General features: G+C 38.3%; 1 protein-coding gene across 1 annotated transcript in view; it reads left to right on the forward strand.

The window, feature by feature from the left end:
* The window catches only part of LOC142865674 (uncharacterized), a 144349-nt gene that overhangs the window by 41059 nt on the left and 76696 nt on the right, over positions 1 to 26594 (forward strand). Inside the window, 1 exon segment of the mRNA XM_075998856.1 lies at positions 14938 to 15172. Coding sequence (XP_075854971.1) covers positions 14938 to 15172 — 235 coding nt within the window.

Below are 26594 nucleotides of genomic sequence, written 5' to 3' on the forward strand. Positions count from 1 at the left end.
TCGAACCATCTTTTGACAGGATTTTGCTCTCCTGCCATCGCTTGAGTACAGGGACTGATCATAGCTCACTGCAAACTCAAACATCTGGGCTCCAGGGATCCTAAAACCTCTGTCTTCCAAGTAGCTATAACTATGGGCATGAGCTACCATGGCCAGCCATTTATTATTATTATTATTATTTTCTGGTAAAAATGGAATCTCCTTATGTTCCTAGGGCTGGTATTAAGATCCTGGCCTCAAGTGATCCTTCTTGCTTGGCCTCAAATTGCTGGGATTATAGGTGTGATCCTCCATCCCCAGCTCCATGTTTTAAGTTCCTTCTGATGCCTCATTTCTGAAATGTGTAAAGGGGAATTGTGGAGATATCTAGATTTGTTTCTGTAATACCAGAAACACTAGGGACAGATAGTCATATTTTATGCATCATGATTTCCAATTCTAAGTTTTCAGAGACAATTCTACAGAAAGTCAGGCTCACTAATTTTGTGCAAATGCATAACCTCTGCCTAAAATTAAAAATTCTAATGTTATTTCACTTCTAAATAATTTTTTCTAGTATAAATAAGAGTACATTTTCAACTTTATTATAGCCAACTACCAAAACTATAATATAGTTTATTTTGCATGCTCCCTTATAGAATTCCTAAATATACTGTTTCATTCAGTGCTTCATATACATGAATATACTTATGCTCCCAATTGATTCACAATATTTTCATAACTTATATTCCATAATTTCCCCCTGTTTAGTAGCATCAGAATTGTGTCATTCATATGTGTGTATGTGTGTATACATTTCTGTGTGTGGGGTGTTTAATGGGTGGAAGTTTCCACAAATAATAATCATATAACTGTATATATTTATTGTACACACTGTAGTGATCTGATGTGTGTATAAATAGTAAAACAATATAATTAAGGTAATAAACTGTTCCATCATCTCACATATTTACCATTTAATTATAGTGAGAATATTTATTAATAGTGAGATCTATGGTCTTAACAAATTTTAAGCATATACATTATTAATAACTCTAATCATGTTGCCATACAATAGATCTCCAAGATCTATTCATCTTATAACTAAAAGATTTTACCCTTAAACATCTCTTCATTTTTTCTGACTCTATATCCTGGAAACCACTGTTGTACTCTTTATTTTTGTAAATTCATCTTTTTAAAAATAATTATCCAGAGCAGTATTTATCTTTCTGGGAATGGCTGATTTTACTTAGCATAATGCCTACCATGTCCATCCATGTTGTTGAAATGGCAGGATATTTATCATTTTCATGGCTTAGTAATGGTATATGGTATGTTTGTACAGGCATTTTTAAATCTATTAATCAAAGCAGGCATTTAGTTTGTTTTTATTTTCTTGGCAAATGTGCATAATGCTGCGATATATATAGGGGTGCACAATCTTCTTGAGATACTGATTTTACGTGGTTATACTCATAGGTAGAATTGGTGAATAATAAGGCAGTTGTATTATTTACATTTTTTGACAAATCTCTATGATGACACTATCCATTTACAATCAATAACAGTCTACAGGGATTGATTTCCTGCACATTCTTGTCCTCACTTGTTATGTCTCTTGTTTTGGACACTAGCCATTTTAGCACTTGTGAGGTCATACCTTATCATAGTTTTCATTTGTGTTTACATGATGTTTTGGTGATGCTGAGTTACTCTAGGTGTTTCCTGTTGTAAACTGGTATGTTTTCTTTGAAAATAATCTACATAAACTTTTGCTTATATTTAAGTGTGTGATGACATTGTTTTGCATTTGAAAAATATGAGTTTCCTATATATTTTGGATATTAAAATATTATACAATATAAACTTTGAAAATATATTCTCCCATCGTATATGCTTTCTATTTTTTTTCTTGCTGTACAGAGGATTTTAAGTTTGATGGAGGCCAAATTTTTCCAATTTTGTTCCAGTGCACATTGTTTCATATCCAAAAAAAAAAAAAAAAAATTGCAAGTCTTATGTCAAGGCTTTCCCATATTTCTTCTTTTCTTTATACTATTTTTTTTAGAAACATTACAGTTTTATGTCTTCCATTTAAATCTTTATTACATCTGGAGTTAGTTTGTGGGTGCCATATAAGAAACAATAGTCTTCTTTTATTCATTTGTTTTTGGGTATCCAGTTTTCCAGCACCAAACATTGAAGAGCCATACTTTCTGCATTGTGCATTGCTAGTGCCTAGATAAATGTTACTTGATCTTGTAAGTTTTGGTTTATTTCTGAGCTCTCCATTCTCCTCCATTGTTATTTGTGATGGTTTTTATGCACATATTTTGCTGATTTTATTACTGCCACCTTAAAATTTAGTTTGAAATCAGAAAGTGTGATGCTGGAACCTTTTTCTTCTTTCTCATTATTGTATAGGGCTCATCAATGGTATTTGAGAGATCATACAAATATTAGAAGTTTTTGGTTAATACTGTCAAGTAATGCCCCTAGAATTTGGATAGGGAGTGCATTGAATGTATACATTGTTTTGGATAATATCATTCTATTCACTCATGCCATCTTCAATTTCTTTTTTTAATATCTTATGGTAGTCAGGGTAAAGGGTTTTTTTTAAGCACTTTAGTTAAATTTATTTCTTAGACATCTATTTTCTTGATGATATTATAAATGAGTGTTTTCCTTTTTCATTGTCTGCTTTATTAGTGTATAGAAAAACAACTGCTATCTATATGTAAATTTTATATCCTGTGACTTAACTTAGAGGTGTTATTACTTTTATAGCTTTCTTCCTTTCTTCTTTATGGTTTTTGATCTATAAGATAATGTCATCTGTAAACAGTGTTATTTTTAGTTTTTCTTTTCTAATTTGAGTGGATCTTGTCATGTTCTTGCCAAACATTTCTACTTAGGTGTTGTAGTCACATGATAAAATAGTAGCATTAACAGTGGTTGCAGATTATACTTATGGTGGTATGTGTGCATATGAAGGATTAAATACCTTTCCCAGGTTTTATAAACTGGATTTGGAAGGTAAAGATTTTTTTCTTTTGAGTACTTAGACTAAAGGTATGTCCACTGGGTTTTCAATGAAGAGTGGCTGTAGCTAGGACACAAGTCTGCCCCTAGTTCTGCAGTGGAGTCTGCATCTGGTGGGCCAGTTCCAAAGAGCTTGGGTGGTTTTCAATACTCTCTTGTTTCTGGGTAAATTGGTTGCCTTCAGGATTTGGATGTGTATGACACATACTAGGGTATGGTTGTTCATTTCAGTCTGCATATTTTAGGGCTAATACCATAAGCATGGGTGGGCGTGGCTCCCAATGAGTACCTTGGAAGAGTCCCTGCAGGTTGCTGTGTGGATCTATGCACTGAAAGAACTGGACATGGACTATAGTTGAGACAGCTGTAGCAGAGTCACAGTTCTGCTTTACAGATGATAGCAAGCCCAAGTTATTCAGGTCTGCCTCCATGGCTGCAGATAGCTGTGTCTCTCCCAAAGTCTCTGGATGAGCAGCACCACTCCCACTTTGTCACAGGGAACCATCGGAGACTCTGTGTATCCAAGATGGTTGACCCATGTTGCAGTCTGTATTCAGGACAATAGGTCCTTAAGTTTGTCAGCTGGATGAGAGCCTGAATATTCTAAATGACCCCCCCAGATCTATGGTTCCACTAGAGTTTAATAACCTTCCATTTAAGTCCCCAAATTTTCCGTGAAGGCTGCCAAATTTTTGTTGATCTTTGGGAAAGAGTAAAATAAAACAAGTGGATCCTTCCCCTCCTACCATATAGCTGATTTCCTCTCCTTATATATTTTAAATTTATGATGTGTTGTATTTCAATTTTTATAATTTTTAGAATCAAAGGTTCAGAATGACATAGCAGCATTTTAGTTTCTCTATATTCTCACCATATGTATGTATCTGCATATGCTTTTACTTATTTAAAAGTTCTCAATGTAATGGGTGTGAGGTGATATCTCATTGTGTTTTTGTTTTGCATGTATCTAAAGATTAACAATTTTTAGATTGCTTTCAAATTATGTTTGGCCATTAGTATATCTTCTTTGCAGAAATGCCAGATCAATGTATTGTCCATTAGTTAGTCAAGTTATTCACCTTTGTTTTTGAATTTTAATCATTGTTCATTTATTCACGATGTTCGCTTCTATCAAATATGTGATTTGCATCTATTTTACCCCATTTTGTAGGCGGCATTCTTACTCAACTAAGTTTTTCCCCTGTGCAGAATGATAGAATCTCATTTTTCTTCTCTTCCTTTTTCTTGATTATGCATTTGATGTTACATCTGCTAAAACACTGCCAGGACCAATATCCTGTTGTTTCCTTTACATTTTCTCTAAGAGTTTTATACATGTATTTCTTATGTTTTAATATTTAATTTATTTAAGATATATTCTATATAGTGCAAGGGAAGGTACCAACATCATTTTTTTCTCCCATAAGTATTCAGTTTTCTACAACATTTGTTGAAGTGACTCTTCTTTTTCATTGCATGGTCATTGTAATCTTGAGGAACTTAATTTTGTCATGGACACAAAGGTTTATTTCTGGGTTCTCCATTCTGTTGTTTCATCACATTATTTGTCTTTGTGCAGTAGCACGTTATTTTATTCCTGTAGATTTGTTTTCAAATCAAGAAGTGCTATTACTCCTTGTTTGTATTTCTAAAACCGTCTGGCTATTTATTGTTCCAATACACTTTTCAATTTATTTTTATGTATTCTCAAAACAAGTATGATAGGACTATTATAGACATTGATTACATTTGTATGTCATTGTGGATAGTATTGACATCTTAACTTTTAAAAATCATCTGACCATTGAACATGAATGCATTAAAGATTGTGTTGAATTTTGACATATTTTTGTATTAGTGAGTTTGTGTTGTGCTTTTGATTTCTAGTTTTGATTTCTAGTTCCACTTCATTTATATCAAAAAATATATGTTGTATGTTTTTAGGTTTCTTCAACTTCATGAGACTTAAGTGTCCTAACAACATTTGCCATGTATGATTGAAACTATAGTGTATTCTGCTGCTTTTGACTGAAGAGCTCTGTAAATATCTTTTACATCTAACTGGTCTATAAATTTTTCCCATTATCTGTTTTCTTATTTATCTTTTGTCAAATTTTTGTATTCATCATTGAAAGTGAGGTCTTGCAGTCTCTATAACTAGTGTGTTGCTAGGTGTTCCTTGGCACACTTCTGTCCATACTTTTATTCATTTTTTCTTAACATATTTAGAAGCACTGATATATAATATATTTTTTAAAACATCCATGCTAAAATATGTATATTCCATGTATATTATCTGTGTATGTGTATTCTGTACCATAGATATCTCCTAAATGACCCATTTTGTCCTTATAAAAATCTTTGTCACTTTCAAAGGTTTTTGACTTAAAGTGTATTGTCTTTAATTATGGCCAAGATATCCTCCTTTTATTTTTTATGTAGATTTTTTTTACAATTACTTTTAACCAGTTTGACTTTTTAGAGGTAAAGGACAGCATATTGTAGGGTTCTGTTTGTATTTATTGATACATTCATCTTATTTTTCATTAGAGAGTCTAAACAATTTATATTTAATGAAACTTCTGAAGGAAGAGTTTGCTGTTTTTTTATTATTCAAAAACTGAAATTGAGAATTTGAAAGGAATTGCATTTAATCTGTAGGTCAATTTGGACATCTTCACAACAGTAGGTCTTATTCCCTTGAAGAAGAACATATTCAAGAGTGTGTTGTTGATTTTCTTATATTTGTGAATTTTTCTATGTTTCTTCTATAATTCATTTTCAGTTTCATTCCATTCTAGTCAAAAATTAAAGTGTGTAAAATTTCAACTTTCTAAAATTGGGTAAGACTTGTGGCTGAACAGGTAGTTTTTTAGGAAGAATGTTTTATGAGCTATCAAGAAGATTGTATATTCTACTATTATTGTGTAGAGTGTTTCCAATACATCTGTTAGGTCTAATTGCTCTATAGTGTTTTCAAATATTTTGTTTTCTTATTAAATATTTGACTGGTTTTATTATTATTGAAAGTAGAATATCAAAAAATCCTATTATTTTGCTGTCCCTTTCTTTCTTCAATTCTGTCAATGCTATTTAAAATATATTTGAAAACCTTGATGTGAGATAATGATAGATACCATATATATGTATTATTTTCATAAGCCCTCAGTGAATGACCACTTTTTATATTTAATGCCCTTGTTTGTCTCTTGTGACAGTTTTTACTTAAACTATATTTTAAAAATTATAATGTTTTTCACTTCAAAATAATGTGTCTAATATAATTTTGAACTCCACTGCTCTTAGATGCTAAATGTTTTCCTGATATATCTTGCTATATTCTGCAAGTTTTAGTCTATTGTTCTCACCAGGTATGAAGTCAAGTCACTTTAGATACAATATAGTTGGATTTTTTAAGTGCCTTTATTTAACTGTGTCTTCTGACTGGAAACACTAGTACATAAATATTTATATAATTTTCTCAAAGGAAGGATTTACAATTTCTATAATGCTAATTGTTTTATATGACTTTTGTCACTATCTTTTCTTTCTTTCCTCTCCTTCTGTTCTGCATTGTACCCCACTGATTTTTAGTGACATATTTTGTTTCTTTTCCTAGCTTTTTTTTATCTCTATAAACATTTTTTTGATGTTCACCATGAGAACTATGAAAAATCTTTTGAACTTGCAACTTATGTTAAATGGATAACTACTTAACTTCGGTTGCATACAAAAATTCTTAATCTTTACCTCTGCCCTCACCTTTATGATATCGATGTCAATAATTAATTCTCTTTATATTGTGTACAAATTAACACATGGAAATAATAATTTTCTTATTTTGCCTTTCAAATTTTTTTTTAATTTTGGCATATTATGGGGGTACAGATATTAAGGTTTCAATAAATGCCCATTTCCCCCCCTCCCCCCAAAACTCTGAGTCTCCATCAGGACCATCCCCCAGATGGTGCACATCTCACTCATTATGTATGTATATACCCGCCTCCCTCCCCCTCCCGCCTGCCCAATACCCTATTACTGTAGCACCTATGTGTCTACTTAGGTGCTACTCAGTTAATACCAGTTTGCTGGAGAATATATCTGGTGCTTGTTTTTCCATTCTTGGGATACTTCACTTAGTAGTATGGGTTCCAGCTCTAACCAGGAAAATATAAGATGTGCTATATCACCATTGTTTCTTAGAGCTGAATAGTACTGCATGGTATACATATACCACATTTTATTAATCCATTCTTGGATTGATGGGCACTTGGGCTGTTTCCACAGCCTTGCAATTATGAATTGTGCTGCTATAAACATTCGAGTGCAGGTGTCTTTTTTGTAGAGTGTCACTGGATCATTTGGGTAGATGCCCAGCAATGGGATTGCTGGATCAAATGGTAGATTCACTTGTATCGCTTTAAGGTATCTCCATATTGCTTTCCACAGAGGTTGAACTAGTTTGCAGTCCCACCAGCAGTGTAGGAGTGTTCCTCTCTTTCCGCAACCACGCCAGCATTTATTGTTTGGAGATTTTTTGATAAAGGCCATTCTCACTGGGGTTAAGTGATATCTCATTGTGGTTGTCATTTGCATTTCCCTGATGGTTAGAGATGTTGAGCATTTCTTCATATGTTTGTTGGCCATTCTTCTGTCTTCTTTAGAAAAATTTCTGTTCAAGTCCTTTGCCCACTTTTTAATGGGGTTATTTGATTTTTTCTTCCTAATTTTCGTGAGTTCTAAGTATATTCTAGTTATCAGTCCCTTATCGGATGCATAGGATGCAAAAATTTTCTCCCATTCTGTAGGTTGTCTGTTTACTTTCATGACTATTTCTTTGGCTGTGCAGAAGCTTTGTAGTTTGATCATGTCCCATTTATTTATTTTTGTTGCTGCTGTGATTGCCTTTGGGGACTTCTTCATAAACTCTTTGCCCAGGCCGATGTCTAGGAGAGTGTTTCCAACTTTTTCCTCTAGAGTTCTAATAGTTTAATACCTTAGGTTTAAGTCAGTTATCCAGCGTGAGTTGGTTTTTGTGAAAGGTGAAAGGTGTGGGTCCTGTTTTAGCCTTCTATAGGTGGCTATCCAGTTTTCCCAGCACCATTTATTGAAGAGGGATTCTTTTCCCCAGCGTATGTTTTTGTCTGCTTTGTCAAAGATTAGATGGCTATATGAGGATGGTTTTATATCAGGATTCTCACATCTGTTCCACTGGTCAATATTCCTGTTTTTGTGCCAATACCAGATTGTTTTAATTACTACAGCTTTGTAGTATAGTTTGATATCTGGCATATTAATGCCTCCTATTTTGTTTTTGTTGCCTAGAATTGCTCTTGATATTCGGGGTCTTCTTTGGTTCCATACGAAGCGTAAAATTATTTTTTCTATATCTGTGAAGAATGCTGATGGGATTTTAATAGGTATTGCATTGAATCTGTAGATCAGTTTGGATAGCATAGACAATTTGATGATATTGAGTCTGCTGATCCACGAGCATGGTATGGATTTCCATCTGTTTACATCCTCTGCTATTTCCTTCCACAGTGTTTAATAGTTCTCTCTGTAGAGATCTTTTACCTCTTTGGTTAAATATATTCCTAGGTACTTTAATTTCTTTGTTGCTATTGTGAAGGGAATTGAGTCTTTGATCTGGTTCTCAATTACATTGTTGTTGGCGTATATGAATGCCTCTGATTTCTGTGTATTGATTTTGTATCCTGAGACTTTACTAAATTCATTGATCAGTTCCAGGAGTTTCTTGGTTGAATCCTTGGGGTTTTCTAGATACAATATCATACCATCAGCAAACAGTGAAAGTTTGATCTCTTCTGCCCCTATTTGGATACCTTTGATTCCATTTTCCCGTCTGATTGCTGTAGCCAAGACTTCCAGCACTATGTTGAACAGAAGTGGAGATAGTGGGCAGCCTTGTCTGGTTCCAGTTCTAAGTGGGAATGATTTCAATCTTTCTCCATTCAGTATGATGTTGGCTATGGGTCTGTCATATATGGCTTGTATCATTTTTAAGTATGTCCCTTCTATGCCTATTTTCTTAAGTGTTCGTATCATGAAAGGGTGTTGAATTTTGTCAAAAGCTTTTTCTGCATCTATTGAAAGAATCATGTGGTCTTTGTTTTTGCTTCTGTTTATGTGGTGAATTGCATTTATAGATTTACGTATGTTGAACCATCCCTGCATCCCTGGGATGAATCCCACTTGGTCGTGGTGGATTATTTTTTTGATAAGTGTCTGTATTCGGTTAGCTAAGATTTTGTTGAAAATTTTTGCATCTATATTCATTAGGGATATTGGTCTGTAGTTTTCTTTTTTTGTTGCATCCTTTCCTGGTTTTGGTATCAGAGTAATATTCGCTTCATAAAAGGTGTCAGAGAGGTTTCCGTTCTTCTCGATGTTGTGGAATAGTTTCTGCAAGATAGGTACTAGTTCTTCTTTGTAAGTATGGTAAAATTCAGGTGTGAAGCCATCTGGACCGGGACTTTTCTTTTTAGGGAGATTTTTAATTGCTGTTTCTACTTCAGCTGTTGAGATTGGTCTGTTCAGGGAATCTATTTCTTCCTGGTTGAGCCTAGGGAGGCTGTGTGTTTCTAGAAATTTGTCCATTTCCTCCACATTTTCCAGTTTGTGTGCATAAAGAATTTTGTAGTATTCATAAATTGTATCTTGTATTTCTTTGGCATCAGTTGTGATATCTCCTTTTTTATTCCTGATGGAGCTTATTAGAGATTTCTCTTTTCTGCTTTTCGTTAGCTTAGCCAATGGTGTGTCAATTTTGTTTATTTTTTCAAAGAACCAACTTTTTGTTTTATTAATCTCCTGAATAGCTTTCCTGTTTTCAATTTCGTTTAGTTCTGATTTGATCTTGTTGATTTCACTTCTTCTGCTGGGGTTGGGGTTGGTCTGTTCTTCTTTTTCTAGCTCTTTGAGTCGTTTCATTAGATTGCCTATTTGTGATCTTCTTGTCTTTTGGTTATAGGCATTTATGGAGATAAACTTTCCTCTGAGAACTGCTTTAGCTGTGTCCCAGAGGAGTTGATAACTTGTCTCTCCATGTCGTTTTCTTCATAGAACTTTTTTATTTCTGTCTTGATTTCTTCATTTATGAAGTAATCATTTAGTAGGCGGTTGTTTAATTTCCACGTTTTTGTGTAGAAATGTGAGTTTCTGTTGGGGTTGATTTCTAGTTTTATTCCACTGTGATCTGAGAAGGTACATGGTATGATTTCTATTTTTTTAAATTTCTTGAGATTTTCTTTGTGTCCTACGATATGGTCAATCTTAGAGAATGTCCCGTGAGCTGATGAGAAGAACGTATATTCAGTGGATTTTGGGTAGAATGTTCTGTAAATGTCAGTCAGACCCAACTGTTTTAGAGTTTTGTTGAATTCCATTATTTATTTATTAATTTTCTGTTTGGAGGATCTGTCTTGTGCCGTCAGTGGGGTGTTGAAATCTCCGGCGATTATGGAGTTGCTATTAATCCCTTTGCTTAGCTCCAGTAAGGTTTGCTTTATGAATCTGGGTGCACCTAAGTTGGGTGCATATATATTTAAAATTGTTATCTCTTCTTGTTGGACTGTGCTCTTCACCATTATATAATGACCCTCTTTGTCTTTTACTACTTTTGTTGGTTTAAAAACTAAATCGTCTGAAATTAGAACTGCCACATCAGCCTTCTTTTGGCTTCTATTTGCTTGGAATATTGATCTCCACCTTTTTATTTTTAGTCTATATGCATCCTTGTAGGTTAGATGTGTTTCCTGAAGACAGCATATACTTGGCCTGTATTTTCTTATCCATTCAGCCAGCCTATGTCTCTTGAGTGGAGAGTTTAAGCCATTCACATTTATTGAGAGAACTGATAGGTAAGGTAGATTACTGATCATTCTGTTGGGTTGGATGTTGTTGCTATGATTTCTGTCTTGAGCCATTGTAATATCTGGGCTTTAATATCTCTGGGTTTTGGTTGTTTTTATATTCGTGGGTTATTATTATGATGTTCCGTGCGTAACGCTGATTTAAGTACTTCTTGTAGGGCTGGTCTTGTCTTGGTGAATTCTCTGAGCCTTTGCTTGTCTGAGAATGTTTTTATTTCTCCTTCATAAACGAAGCTTAGTTTTACAGGGAATAATATTCTAGGCTGGGCATTGTTTTATTTCAAAAGAGTGAGAATGGGGCCCCAGTCTCTCCTTGCTTGTAAAGTCTCATTAGAGAAGTCTGATGTTATTCGAATTGGCTTTCCCTTGTATGTTACTTGCTTCTTTTGTCTTACAGCTTTTAGAAGGGCCTCTTTAGTTGATACTTTGGTCTGTCTGATGACTGCATGTCGTGACGTCTTCCTGTTTGCGTTGAATCTCCCTGGGGTCCTCTGAGCTTCTTGAACTTGTATATCAAGATTTTGAGCAAGGCCTGGAAAATTTTCCTCTATTATATCTTCAAACGGCTTGTCCAACCCTTGAGTGTTGTCTTCTTCCCCTTCTTGTAACCCTATGACCCTCACATTAGGTTTCTTCACAAAATCCCACAGCTCTTGTAGGCTTTGCTCTTTTCTCTTGTTTCTCTGCTCTATTGCTGTGACTGATTTATTTAATTGGAGGGTGTTATCTTCAAGCTCTGAGATTCTTTCTTCTGTTTGATCTACCCTGTTCTTGAGACTTTCCACTGTATTTTGTAGTTCCTTGAATTGATTCTTCATTTCCAGGAGTTCGGTTACACTTTTCTTCAATGTGTCTATTTCTTTTCTTATATCCTGGAGACTTAGTGGTTTCTTGGTGTTGGTTATTGAGTTGTTGTTGCAGCTGGGTGAGTGTTCTTATGTTCCATATACGAAATTCCTCTTCTGTCATATTGGTTGCCTGATTTTGGTCGGTGTCCGTTTCTAGGGGGCTGGTGCTCCTCTTTGGGGGTGTGTTTTCCGTTTGGTTCTTCATATTTCCTGAGTTCTTTTGCTGCTTTCTTCCCATGTCGATCATTTGTTGTTTCTTTCCTTAGGTTATTGTTTGGGTATTCACACACCTTGTTTAGTTTCTGAGGCCTTAGGTGGTGCCTGTGGGTGAAATTGGACCACTCCCTGTATATTGAGTCAGTGGGTGCCGTGGAAAGGCTGTGCAAGATGCCGTCCCTGTCAGTAGGTGGCATTTGCTTGGAAGAACAGGCTATGGTGTTGATTTTGAGTCCTGTTATCAGCTCTCGTTCTGGGCGGAGCTTGGGTGGGTAAGCCTTCCCTCAGGCCGTTAGCAGGGGTCAAAGTTCTGTGCTCTGCATCCAGGGAAAGCTGTCAGGGTGGGGCTAGAATGATCCTGCCCAGCCACAAAGTCTGGGTGTGGGGGTGGGGCTGTCTGAGACCCGCAGTCTGCAGCAGGCCTCACTTCTTTCCACCCTCCCCAACTCCGCAGCTACTCCTGGGCCTCTGCCAGCAGGCCAGACCACAAGCTGCCAGGCCTCCCCGGACTGTGATGCCGGTGGGGAGGTTCCCTGCACAGGAAAGCCACCTGGGTTGGGCGCACGGCCTCCTCCTGGGAGGAGGGTTGCCCTCTAGGACGCCGATCCACCCCGGGAGGCACAGAGACCTCAGTAGGCTGGTCACGTATAACCCTTCTGTGCCCCGGGCAATGCTAGCCCTTGGTGCAGGGGATCTGGTCTGCAGGTCCGACCTCTGGGTCCCAGAGTTCAATCTGTATTCCCACCAGGGAGAGGATTTCTGGTCCTAATTCACCCACAGGGAGCCCAAGCTGGGTCTATGTCTCTCAGCCTCTGAGTCGGCACCGTTTTCCTGGGAACACGGTGCCAGCAGCACCTGGGAGGGCGGGCGGGGTCCCAAATGGGAAGGTCCCATTCCCTGGGGGTGCCTCCGGCTGGTGGATGTATTGTCTCTCTGGGCAGCCGCGGGTAGTGTCGGCTGAGGGGAGGAGGAGGCAATATGGCGCCTGCCGCGCGGCTCGTGTCCGTGCACACGGAGGTGCCCGGAGGAAGTTGGGAACCTGGTGCCACGTTTGCTACAGGCTCACCGTTGGCAGGCGGTGGCAGTCTCTGGGCTGGTGTCCGCAGGTCTCTCCACCCACTGGGGAGCCCACCAGCAGTCCCGAATGCAGGGGAGGGGAAACAGCAAATCCACCTACCCTTGCCGCTGGTCTCTGGGCTGTTCCGGTGGTCTCAGCCTCCAGTTCTCCTCCGCAGCCTCCTCCCGTGGAGTCTCCGGGGGTCTCAGGTACCCCTCCTTCCGGCCCTTGTCCGCTGTATGCTCGTCTTCTTGCTTCTTTCCTCTAGTTTCTGCTAGAATCTGTCTTTTCTGCAGAGACCCTCTGTCTGGAGGTGTTATTCATCCGCCATCTTGCTCCGCCCCACTGCCTTTCAAATTTTATAGCATAATTAAGATTTTGCACCAACATTATGATAATGCAGAATTTTATTCTTGATATATGCATATTTTTCCCATAGAGTTATGTAGTTTTCCTGGAAGATAGAAACTACTCTTTGGAAAGGCTATGATAAAACAGATATGTTGACATTTGCCTATAGTTTCATTCTCTTTTGGTAGGAAATCTAGGACATGGATTTTTCTACTAAAGTCATAACTCAGTATCAGCATGGAGGAAGGGCTTTGGTGGGTAAATGCAACAAAGTTTCCTTCCCCTTCCATGTGGTTTTTGGTGTTATTCTAATTTAGATATCTATGAACAATTAGAAGTTATGATTTTTAAAAGAATATTGGTTGTCAGTATATTTTTAAGGTCATACATCTATGATAGTATATATGACAGTATATTTTTAAGGTCATACATGGATGATAGATACCCTTGCTAATTTGCTTTCTACAGTTTTATATATTCAAATTGTGAAATATATTCACCTGAGTCTAGTCAGTGAGATACTTTGTTATTTTCATTTCTTTCAGAACTGTCTTCCCATTCCACCAAAGACCTACTGCCAGAGCAAGCCATAAAAGATCCATTTCAGAAATCAATACTGAGACTATATGGAAGCTGTGGCCTTGAAAATGTACACTTAAAAAGAGAATGGGATTGTGTGGTTGAGTGTAAGAAGCAGAAAATATGTTCTGATGGTCTTACCCAATGTCTGTCAAGTTGCCATAGAAAAATCTTTAAATGTTATAAATGTATAAAAGTCTTTAGTAAATCATCAAATCTAAATAGACATAAAACAAGACATACTGGAGAAAAAAGATTCAAACTTAATGAATGTGCCAAAATGTTTAATCACAGCTCTAATGTATCTGGACATAGGAAATTTCATACGACAGAGAAATCCTACAGGTGTGAAGAATGTGGAAAATCCTTTAACTGTTGCTCAAAACTTATTAGACATGGGAGAATTCACACTGAAGAGAAGCCCTACAAATGTGAAGAATGTGGCAAAGCCTTTAACCAGTCCTCAATACTTACTCAACATAAAAGAATCCACACTGGAGAGAAACCCTACAAATGTTATGAATGTGGCAAAGCCTTTCCCCAGCGTATAATCCTTACTCTACATAAAAGAATTCATATGGGAATGAAACCATACAAATGTAAAGAATGTGGCAAATTCTTTAACCAGTGCACACACCCTACTCAACATAAAAGAATCCATAGTGAAGAGAAACCCTACAAATGTGAAGAATGTGGCAAAGCCTTTGACCGGTGTACAAATCTTACTCTACATAAAAGAATGCATATGGGAGAGAAACCATACAAATGTGAAGAATGTGGCAAAGCATTTACCCAGTGCATACAGCTTTCTCAACATAAAAGAATCCATTCTGGAGAGAAACCCTACAAATGTGAAGAATGTGGAAAAGCCTTTACCCAGTGCACATACCTTACTGAACATAAAAGAATTCATACAGGAGAGAAACCTTACAAATGTGAGGAATGTGGCAAATCCTTTACCCAGTCCTCAACCCTTACTCAACATAAAAGGATCCATACTGGAGAGAAACCCTACAAATGTGAAGAATGTGGCAAAGCCTTTGCCTGGCGTACAAGCCTTACTCTACATAAAAGAATTCATATGGGAGAGAAACCATACAAATGTGAAGAGTGTGGAAAAGCCTTTACCCAGTGCACAAACCTTACTCAACATAAAATAATTCATACTGGAGAGAAGCCCCACAAATGTGAAGAATGTGGCAAAGCCTTTAAGCACTCCTCAAACCTTACTCAACATAAAAGAATTCATACTGGAGAGAAACCCTACAAATGTGAAGAATGTGGCAAAGCATTTACCCAGTGCACACACCTTACTCGACATAAAAGAATCCATACTGGAGAGAAACCCTAAAAATGTAAGAATGTGGCAAAGCCTTTACCAGGCTAAGAGACCTCACTCTACCTAAATGAATCCATACAGGAAAGAAACCATACAAATGTGAGGAATGTGGCAAAACATTGTCCCAGTGCTCACACCTCTATATAAAAGAATTCATATTAGAGAAAATTTCTACAAATGTGTATATTGTGGCAAAATCTTTAAAAACTGCTCACATTTTATCGAACATCAAAGAAATCATACTAGATAAATGTTAGATAAATGTAATGTGTATGGAATTGCTTTCCCAAAGTATTAGCCTTAAAATGCACAACAGTACTTACAGTAAACTATAATAATGTAGAGAGCTGACAATAGCTTTAGTTATAACAGAGATCTTATTGGACATGGGAGAACTTACACTGAAAGAAATGCCCCAATATTTTCTCAAACATTGCTCAACATCACAAAAATTTTAAGGAATAGAAATCTTACAAATATAATGAATGTGAAAATATATTTATGCAAAAGATACACCTTAGAGAACAATAAAAATTTGATACTTAAAACTACAATACAGATATAATAAATTTCAGAACCACTTAGTCAAGAATCAAGTCTAAACAGATATCAGAGGACTCACAGGGCAATGCACTGAGTCACTAAAATATTCTCACATTTCTTTAAACCAAGTTTTTTATTATAGAGAACACCCAGTTAAAATAGTTAGTTGATTTTTTTTGTATGTCAGCTTTAAAAAAGTGGGAGACTTTTTGAGAGTTATAATTACATGTAATATACACTTTCTGGTCAGTGTGCGGTTTAATGTAATAAAGTATAATTTTTTGCTATTTTTGACATGCAAATACTGATGTTTTTCAACTTTAAATATACCAGATGTTATGCTTTCATTCTTTGCGTGTATGTGAATGTGTGTGGTTAATGATAGCTACATCACATTTATTCTATCTTAAGAATACAGTCTTTCTATATTAAGTACTCATTATTCATGTACTTTTCCATGGAAAATTGAAAACACTAATATGTAAGATTTATGAAATGGAGAGGTACTATGGAGTTTTCTTATAACAAACAGTATTTCAAGTGATGTATGATGTAGGTATACAGACTCATATTCTACTCATTATAATCAGAATGAAAAAATGACAATATTAGAAATAAATTGTTTTATAATTGCACATTACAATAATAAAGTAGAATGATATTTGGAATGTTTTTAGATAACATGTAAACTTAATATGTTTCATTAAATTAAAAATATTTTTAATGTGTCAAACATTTTGTAGATAGAATGAAGTGTTATTTGCACCAACTTTAACCTATCCCATGTTAGTCATAGTTGGAGATAATGGATTGTAAAATTGTACTGTTGGGTTACACAGTACAAAGACATCATTTGTGATCCTTTTTATCAGTGGCTCTACTTTGAAGAATAATGTTTCCAAAGCTTTTTTTCATTATATTTATAATTACATTGTTGCTCTAATACTTATAATAAAGATTTTGCACTTAATGAAAAGCCATACATTTCTGAACATGGAATGAGTACTTGTTAATTTCTAGCCTACATTTTTCTTTCAATAAGCAACCTTCCTGCCAGTGAAACAGATAAGCTTATTTTTTATTTATATTGAATCAAATATATAAATACATCACAGGTAAGTTGAACTATAGTTGTAGCATACTTACAGAGTAAGTAATTATGTTTGTGTGACTGTGGATGTACACTTATTTTGAGCAGAAAAGAAGAAATATTAGACAAAATGGGTAATTTCAACAGTGTAGAGAATTTATTAGCAAATTAGAAACTTACAAGTTTCTGAAAATAGATATTTTGTTCGCTTTATTTGAATTAATTGTTTAAGACCCTAAAGCTTCAGAATGGGAACTTGCCCATGCCTATCCCCTGTTATTACATGCTTATTACTCATGCTAGGCTAACTATGTTATTTTATTATTTCAAAGTTCATTAAGTATTGTGTATATGACCAGTTCAGAAATTACAGCAAGGATTGTTATAAAACTTAATGGTGCTCATAAAATTACCTGAAGGTATGAATAATTCCACCGTGTAATTTAATTTTAGTTAGTACATTCTATATTTTCATTCTAATTAGGGAAGCATATTGAAAGCACTTTTTGGTTACTTTTTCTTTTACTTTTGGTCATAGAACTATTTGATTTATTGAGTTTATCAGGCTACTTTGTTCAGGTAAACACTAGAAGGATTTATAAATTATGGGGTTGAATTTATATTTAAATAGGAGAAATAAGTACAGGATAGTGTTAGATATCTAATAGATGCTTCATAATTACCAGTCAATATTTCTGTGGGAGTGAGCTAGTGGCTCCAGAGAAGAAATTGAATATGTCCAGGGTAAAAAAGTCATTGATTTTGCCTGTGGAGTGAAGAGACAAACGGAACAACCAACTCTCAGATTTTATAAATGCAAATACTGCTTCTTTCATTTCATAATTATCTCCAGTTTTTTGCCATTTATTTTATAATTTGTGCAGTTATTGATACTGCCTTTGTTAGACGAATTGATTCTATTCAATTTTTTCTTAGTCCAAACATAACATATCATCCAGACTGCCTCACAAAACAAATTGTAAGGTGGAGCAAGATGGCGGACGAAAAACACCGCCAGACAGAGTGTCACTGCAGAAAAGACAGATTCTAGCAGAAATTAGAGGAAAGAAGCAAGAAGACGAGCATACAGCGGACGAGGGCCGAAGGAGGGGTACCTGAGACCCAGAGAGACTCCACGGGAGGAGGCTGCTGAGGAGAACTGGAGGCTGAGACCACCGGAGCAGCCCAGAGACCAACGGCAAGGGTATGTGGATTTGCTGTTTCCCCTCCCCTGCATTTGGGACTGCTGGTGGGCTTCCCAATGGGTGGAGAGACCTGCGGACATCAGCCCAGAGACCGCTGCCGCCAGCCAGTGGTGAGCCTGTAGCAGACGTGGCAACAGGTTCCCAACTTCCTCCGGGCAGCTCCGGGTGCACAGACCCGAGCCGCACGGCAGGCACAATATTGCCTCCTCCTCCCCTCCGCCGGCCCTACCCACAGATGCCCAGAGAGACAATACAGCCACCAGCCAGAGGCACCTCCAGGGAACGGGACCTTCCCTTTTGAGACCCTACACCTGACTCAGGGGAACTCAGACTGTGAGCTCCCTACCCGCCCGCCCTCCCAGGTGCAGCTGGCACGGAGTTCCCAGGAAAACGGTGCAGACTCAGAGGCTGAGAGACATAGACCCAGCTTTGGCTCCCTGTGGGTGAATTAGGACCGGAAATCCTCTCCCTGGTGGGGATACAGTTTGAACTCTGGGACCCAGAGGTGGGACCTGCAGACCAGATCCCCTGCACCGAGCGCTAGCATTGCCCAGGGCACAGAGAGGTTATACGTGAACAGCCTACTGGGGTGTGTGTGCCTCCGGGGGTGGATTAGCAAGCTAGAGGGCAACCCTCCTCCCAGGAGGAGGCCGTGTGCCTAACCCAGGTGGCATTCCATTGCAGGGAACCTCCCCATGGGCATGACAGTCCGGAGAGGCCTGGTGGCTTGTGGTCTGGCCTGCTGGCAGAGGCCCAGGAGTAGCTGCGGAATTGAGGAAGGTGGAAAGAAGTGTGGCCCCCTCCAGACTGCGGGTATCAGACAGCCACACCACAACACGCAGACTTTCTGGCTGAGCGGGACCATTCAGCCCCACCCTGACAGCTTTCCCTGGAAGCAGAGCACAGAATTTTGACCCAAGCTAATGGCCTGAGGGCAGGCTTACCCAACCCAGCTCCGCCCAGAACAAAAGCAGATAACAGGACACAAAATCAACAGCATAGCCTGTTCCTCCAAGCAAACGCCACCTACTGACAGGGACGGCATCCTGCACAGCTTTTCCACGGCACCCACTGACTCAATATACAGGGAGTGGTCCAATTTCACCCACAGACACCACCTAAAGCCTCAGAAACTAAACAAGGTGTGTGAATACCCAAACAATAACTTAAGGAAAGAAACAACAACTGATCGACATGGGAAGAAATCAGCGAAAGAACTCAGGAAATATGAAGAACCAAACGGAAAACACACCCCAAAGAGGAGCACCAGCCCCCTAGAAAAGGACACCGACCAAAATCAGGCAACCAATATGACAGAAGAGTAATTTCATATGTGGATCATAAGAACATTCACCCAGCTGCAACAACAACAACTGAATAACCAACACAAAGAAACCACAAAAAGCCTCCAGGATATGGGAAAAGAAATAGACACAATGAAGAAATGTGTAACCGAACTCCTGGAAATGAAGAATCAATTCTAGGGACTACAAAATACAGTGGAAAGTCTCAAGAACACGGTAGATCAAACAGAAGAAAGAATCTCAGAGCTTGAAGATAACTCCCTCCAATTAAAAAAATCAGTCACAGAAATAAAGCAGAGAAACAAAAAAAAAAAGAGCAAAGGCTACAAAAGCTGTGGGATTATGTGAAGAAACCTAATGTGAGGGTCATAAGGTTACAAGAAGGGGAAGAAGACAACACTCAAGTGTTGGACAAGCCGTTTGAAGATATAATAGAGGAAAATTTTCCAGGCCTTGCTCAAAATCTTGATATACAAGTTCAAGAAGCTCAGAGGACGCTTGGGAGATGCAACACAAACAGGAAGACTTCACGACATGCAATCATCAGACTGACCAAAGTATCAACTAAAGAGGCCTTTCTAAGAGCTGTAAGACAAAAGAAGCAAGTAACATACAAGGGAAAGCCAATTCGAATAACATCAGACTTCTCTAATGAGACTTTACAAGCAAGGAGAGACTGGGGCCCCATTCTCACTCTTTTGAAACAAAACAATGCCCAGCCTAGAATATTATTCCCTGTAAAACTAAGCTTCGTTTATGAAGGAGAAATAAAAACATTCTCAGACAAGCAAAGGCTCAGAGAATTCACCAAGACAAGACCAGCCCTACAAGAAGTACTTAAAACAGCGTTACGCACGGAACATCATAATAATAACCCACGAATATAAAAACAACCAAAACCCAGAGATATTAAAGGCCAGATATTACAATGGCTCAAGACAGAAATCATAGCAACAACATCCAACCCAACAGAATGATCAGTAATCTACCTTACCTATCAGTTCTCTCAATAAATGTGAATGGCTTAAACTCTCCACTCAAGAGACATAGGCTGGCTGAATGGATAAGAAAATACAGGCCAAGTATATGCTGTCTTCAGGAAACACATCTAACCTGCAAGGATGCATATAGACTAAAAATAAAAGGGTGGAGATCAATATTCCAAGCAAATAGAAGCCAAAAGAAGGCTGGTATGGCAGTTCTAATTTCAGATGATTTAGTTTTTAAACCAACAAAAGTAGTGAAAGACAAAGAGGGTCATTATATAATGGTGAAGGGCACAGTTCAAAAAGAAGAGATAACAATTTTAAATATATATGCACCCAACTTAGGTGCACCCAGATTCATAAAGCAAACCTTACTGGAGCTAAGCAAAGGGATTAATAGCAACTCCATAATCGCTGGAGATTTCAACACCCCACTGACGGCACGAGACAGATCCTCCAAACAGAAAATTAATAAAGAAATAATGGAGTTAAACAAAACTCTAGAACAATTGGGTCTGACTGACATTTACAGAACATTCTACCCAAAATCCACTGAATATACGTTCTTCTCATCAGCTCACGGGACATTCTCTAAGATTGACCATATCCTAAGACACAAAGTAAACCTCAAGAAATTTAAAAAAAATAGAAATCATACCATGTACCTTCTCAGATCACAGTAGAATAAAACTAGAAATCAACCCTAACAGAAACTCACATTTCTACACAAAAACGTGGAAATTAAACAACCTCCTACTAAATGATGACTTCATCAATGAAGAAATCAAGACGGAAATAAAAAAATTCTATGAAGAAAACGACAATGCAGAGACAAGTTATCAACTCCTCTGGGACACAGCTAAAGCAGTTCTGAGAGGAAGGTTTATCTCCATAAATGCCTATAACCAAAAGACAAGAAGATCACAAATAGACAATCTAATGAAACGACTCAAAGAGCTGGGAAAACAAGAACAGACCAACCCCAAACTCAGCAGAAGAAGTGAAATCAACAAGATCAAATCAGAACTAAAGGAAATTGAAAACAGGGAAGCTATTCAGGAGATCAATAAAACAAAAGTTGGTTCTTTGAAAAAATAAACAAATTTGACACACCATTGGCTAACCTAACGAAAAGTAGAAAAGAGAAATCTCTAATAAGCTCCATCAGGAATAAAAAAGGAGATATCACAACTGATCCCAAAGAGATACAAGATACAATTTATGAATACTACAAAAATCTTTATGCACACAAAATGGAAAATGTGGAGGAAATGGACAAATTTCTAGAAACACACAGCCTCCCTAGGCTCAATCATGAAGAAATAGATTCCTTGAACAGACCAATCTCAACAGCTGAAATAGAAACAGCAATTAAAAATCTCCCTAAAAAGAAAAGTCCCGGTCCAGATGGCTTCACACCTGAATTTTACCACACTTACAAAGAAGAACTAGTACTTATCTTGCAGAAACTATTCCACAACATCGAGAAGAACGGAAACCTCCCCGACACCTTTTATGAAGCGAATATTACTCTGATACCAAAACCAGGAAAGGATGCAACAAAAAAAGAAAACTACAGACCAATATCCCTAATGAATATAGATGCAAAAATTTTCAACAAAATCTTAGGTAACCGAATCCCGACGCTTATCAAAAAAATAATCCACCACGACCAAGTGGGATTCATCCCAGGGATGCAGGGATGGTTCAACATACGTAAATCTATAAATGCAATTCACCACATAAACAGGAGCAAAAACAAAGACCACATGATTCTTTCAATAGATGCAGAAAAAGCTTTTGACAAAATTCAACACCCTTTCATGATACGAACACTTAAGAAAATAGGCATAGAAGGGACATACCTAAAAATGAACCAAGCCATATATGACAGTCCCATAGCCAAGATCATACTGAATGAGGAAAAATTGAAATCATTCCCACTTAGATCTGGAACCAGACAAGGCTGCCCTCGCTCTACACTTCTATTCAACCATAGTGCTAGAAGTCTTGGCTACAGCAATCAGACAGGAAAATGGAATCAAAGGTATCCAAATAGGGGCAGAAGAGATCAAACTTTCACTGTTTGCTGAAGACATAATATTGTATTTAGAAAACACCAAAGATTCAACCAAGAAACTCCTGGAACTCATCAATGAATTTAGTAAAGTCTCAGGATACAGTATCAATACACAGAAATCAGAGGCATTCATATACGCCAACAACAATCTAATTGAGAACCAAATCAAGACTCAATTGCCTTCACAACAGCAACAAAGAAATAAAGTACCTAGGAATATACTTAACCAAGGAGGTAAAAGACCTCTACATGGAGAAATATGAAACCCTGAGGAAGGAAATAGCAGAGGATGTAAACAGATGGAAATCCATAACATACTTGTGGATTGGCAGACTCAACATCATCAAAATGTCTATACTACCCAAACTGATCTACAGATTCAATGCAATACCTATTAAAATCCCATCAGCATACTTCACAGATATAGAAAAAATAATTTTATGCTTTGTATGGAACCAAAGAAGACCCTGAATATCAAGAGCAATTCTAGGCAACAAAAACAAAATGGGAGGCATTAATATGCGAGATATCAAACTATACTACAAAGCTGTAGTAATTAAATCAATATGGTATTGGCACAAAAATAGGAATATTGACCAGTGGAACAGATGTGAGAATCCTGATATAAAACCATCCTCTTATAGCCATCTAATCTTTGACAAAGCAGACAAAAACATACGCTGGGGAAAAGAATCCCTTTTCACTAAATGGTGCTGGGAAAACTGGATCGCGACCTGTAGAAGGCTAAAACAGGAACCACACCTTTCACCTCTCACAAAAACCAACTCACGCTGGATAACAGACTTAAACCTAAGGTATGAAACTATTAGAACTCTAGAGGAAAAAGTTGGAAACACTCTCCTAGACATCGGCCTGGGCAAAGAGTTTATGAAGAAGTCCCCAAAGGCAATCACAGCAGCAACAAAAATAAATAAATGGGACATGATCAAACTACAAAGCTTCTGCACAGCCAAAGAAATAGTCATGAAAGTAAACAGACAACCTACAGAATGGGAGAAAATTTTTGCATCCTATGCATCCGATAAGGGACTGATAACTAGAATGTACTTAGAACTCACGAAATCAGGAAGAAAACATCAAATAACCCCATTAAAAAGTGGGCAAAGGACTTGAACAGAAACTTTTCTAAAGAAGACAGAAGAATGGTCAACAAACATATGAAAAGATGCTCAACATCTCTAATCATCAGGGAAATGCAAATGACAACCACAATGAGCTATCACTTAAACCCAGTGAGAATGGCCTTTATCAAAAAATCTGCAAACAATAAATGCTGGCGTGGTTGCGCAGAGAGAGGAATACTCCTACACTGCTGGTGGGACTGCAAACTAGTTCCACCTCTGTGGAAAGCAATATGGAGATATCTTAAAGTGATACAAGTGATTCTACCATTTGATCCAGCAATCCCATTACTGGGAATCTACCCAAAGGTCCAATGACACTCTACAAAAAAGACACCTGCACTTGATTGTTTAAGGCAGCACAATTCATAATTGCAAGGCTGTGGAAACAGCCCAAGTGCCCATCAATCCAAGAATGGATGAAAAAAATGTGGTATATGTATACCATGGAGTACTATTCAGCTCTAAGAAACAATGGTGACATAGCACATCTTATATTTTACTGATTAGAGCTGGAACCCATACTATTAAGTGACGTTTCCTAAGCATGGAAAAACAAGCACCACATATACTCACCAGCAAATTGGTATTAACTGAACAGCACCTAAGTGGTCACATAGGGACTATAGTAATAGGGTATTGGGCAGGGGGGAGGAGGGAGGGGGGCGGGTATATACATACATAATGAGTGAGATGTGCACCATCTGGGGGATGGTCATGATGGAGACTCAGATTTTTTTGGGGGGGGGAAATGGGCATTTATTAAAACCTTAATATCTGTACCCCCATAATATGCCGAAATAAAAAAAAAACACACAAATTGTAAACACACATGGATGTTCTGGGCCAATCGTTTCCAGATTTTTGAATTTCACAGACTAGTGAACTTACAGGAAATACGAATGAAGGAGGTGCCCTGCGTTTGTTAGTATTTCTTTTCTTTTTTTTTTAGTTTGGCTTGGAGGAACAGTCTATGCTGTTGATTTTGTGTCCTGTTATCAGCTGTTGTTCTGGGTGGTGCTGGGTTGGGTAAGCCTGCCCTCAGGCAGTTAGCAGGGGTCAAAGTTCTGTTCTCTGCTTCCAGGGAAAGCTGTCAGGGTGGGGCTAGAATGGTCCTGCTCAGCCAGAAAGTCTGGGTGTGGGGGTGGGATTGTCTGAGACCTGTAGTCTGGAGAGGGCCTCGCTTCTTTCCACCCTCCCCAACTCCACAGCTACTCCTGAGCCTCTGCCAGCAGGCCAGACCACAAGCCACCAGGCCTCCCCTGACTGTGATGCCAGCGGGGAGGTTCCCTGCACAGGAACGCCACCTGGGTTAGGCACACGGCCTCCTCCTGGGAGGAGGGTTGCCCTCTAGGATGCTGATCCGCCCCTGGAGGCACACACACCTCAGTAGGCTGTTCACGTATAACCCTTCTGTGCCCTGGGCAATGCTAGCCCTCGGTGCAGGGGATCTGGTCTGCAGATCCCACCTCTGGGTCCCAGAGTTCAAACTGTATTTCCACCAGGGAGAGGATTTCCAGTCCCAATTCACCCACAGGAAGCCCAAGCTGGGTCTATGTCTCTCAGCCTCTGAGTCAGCACCGTTTTCCTGGGAACTACGTGCCAGCAGCACCTGGGAGGGCAGGCAGGTAGGGAGCTCACAGTCTGAGTTCCCCTGAGTCAGCTGTAGGGTCCCAAAAGGGAAGGTCCCGTTCCCTGGAGGTGCCTCTGGCTGGTGGCTGTATTGTCTCTCTGGGCAGCCGCGGGTAGGGCCGGCGGAGGGGAGGAGGAGGCAATATGGCGCCTGCCGTGCGGCTCGGGTCTGTGCACACGAAGGTGCCCGGAGGATGTTGGGAACCTGGTGCCACGTCTGCTACAGGCTCACCGCTGGCTGGCGGCGGCGGTCTCTGGGCTGATGTCCGCAGGTCTCTCCACCCACTGGGAAGCCCACCAGCAGTCCCAAATGCAGGGGAAGGGAAACAGCAAATCCACCTACCCTTGCCGCTGGTCTCTGGGCTGCTCCGGTGGTCTCAGCCTCCAGTTCTCCTTCACAGCCTCCTCCAGTGGTGTCTCAGGTACCCCTCCTTCCGGCCCTCGTCCGCTGTATGCTCATCTTCTTGCTTCTTTCCTCTAATTTCTGCTAGAATCTGTCCTTTCTGCAGAGACACTCTATCTGGCGGTGTTATTCGTCCGTCATCTTGCTCCACCCTCTTTTTTGCCATTTTTTATATTCATTCCCTTCTACAACTGTATCTAAGCCATTCTTCTTTCTGCCTGTGCTGGGGCTACAATATTCTCACTGTTGTAGTCACCCCCAGCCAGTTCACACAGTATTTAAATTGTTTGATGATAAGTGTAGCGTATTTTTAATTAGGAAGAAAAAAACATTTTAACTAGAAATCCTGAGACCAGGTACAGGCTATACATATAGTATTCTGATTATTTAATTAAGATTAGAGAAATTCATTGTCCTAAGGTTAAAGTAAGAGCCTTAAAGTCCAATGAAAGATAAACAATTCTGAAGGCCAGAGGAGTAAATCAAGAACTCTGCATTTTTTGCTTAGTAAAAGCAAACTGTTACTAGATCCTGACATATAATGCCATAAATATGAAAATAATTACACTAAGTGAAGCATTAATAAGTGTGTGATGCATATGGTAAATACTATATAAAGAAATATGAGAATTTCACAATCTCTTAATAGGGAGTTTAAATAGCTCTGAATTTAATTTTCTCTGAATTACTTATAGTACAACATATGCATCCATCTAGAATCTATTTATGAGTGTGTATTTCAGTGTTAGAATATAATAGAATGCTTTCTCTGGATTGAAAATATTTGAAATAGTCTTTATTTATCTGATGTTTCAATCTTAGAGAATTTATTTTACATAATTTTATCTCCCTTTATTTTAGCAGGTGCAAGGCACAGTACAGAGTTCTCATTTTTAG

This window comes from Microcebus murinus, chromosome 31 (assembly GCF_040939455.1).
Source record: "Microcebus murinus isolate Inina chromosome 31, M.murinus_Inina_mat1.0, whole genome shotgun sequence".
NCBI classification, from domain to species: Eukaryota; Metazoa; Chordata; class Mammalia; order Primates; family Cheirogaleidae; genus Microcebus; species Microcebus murinus.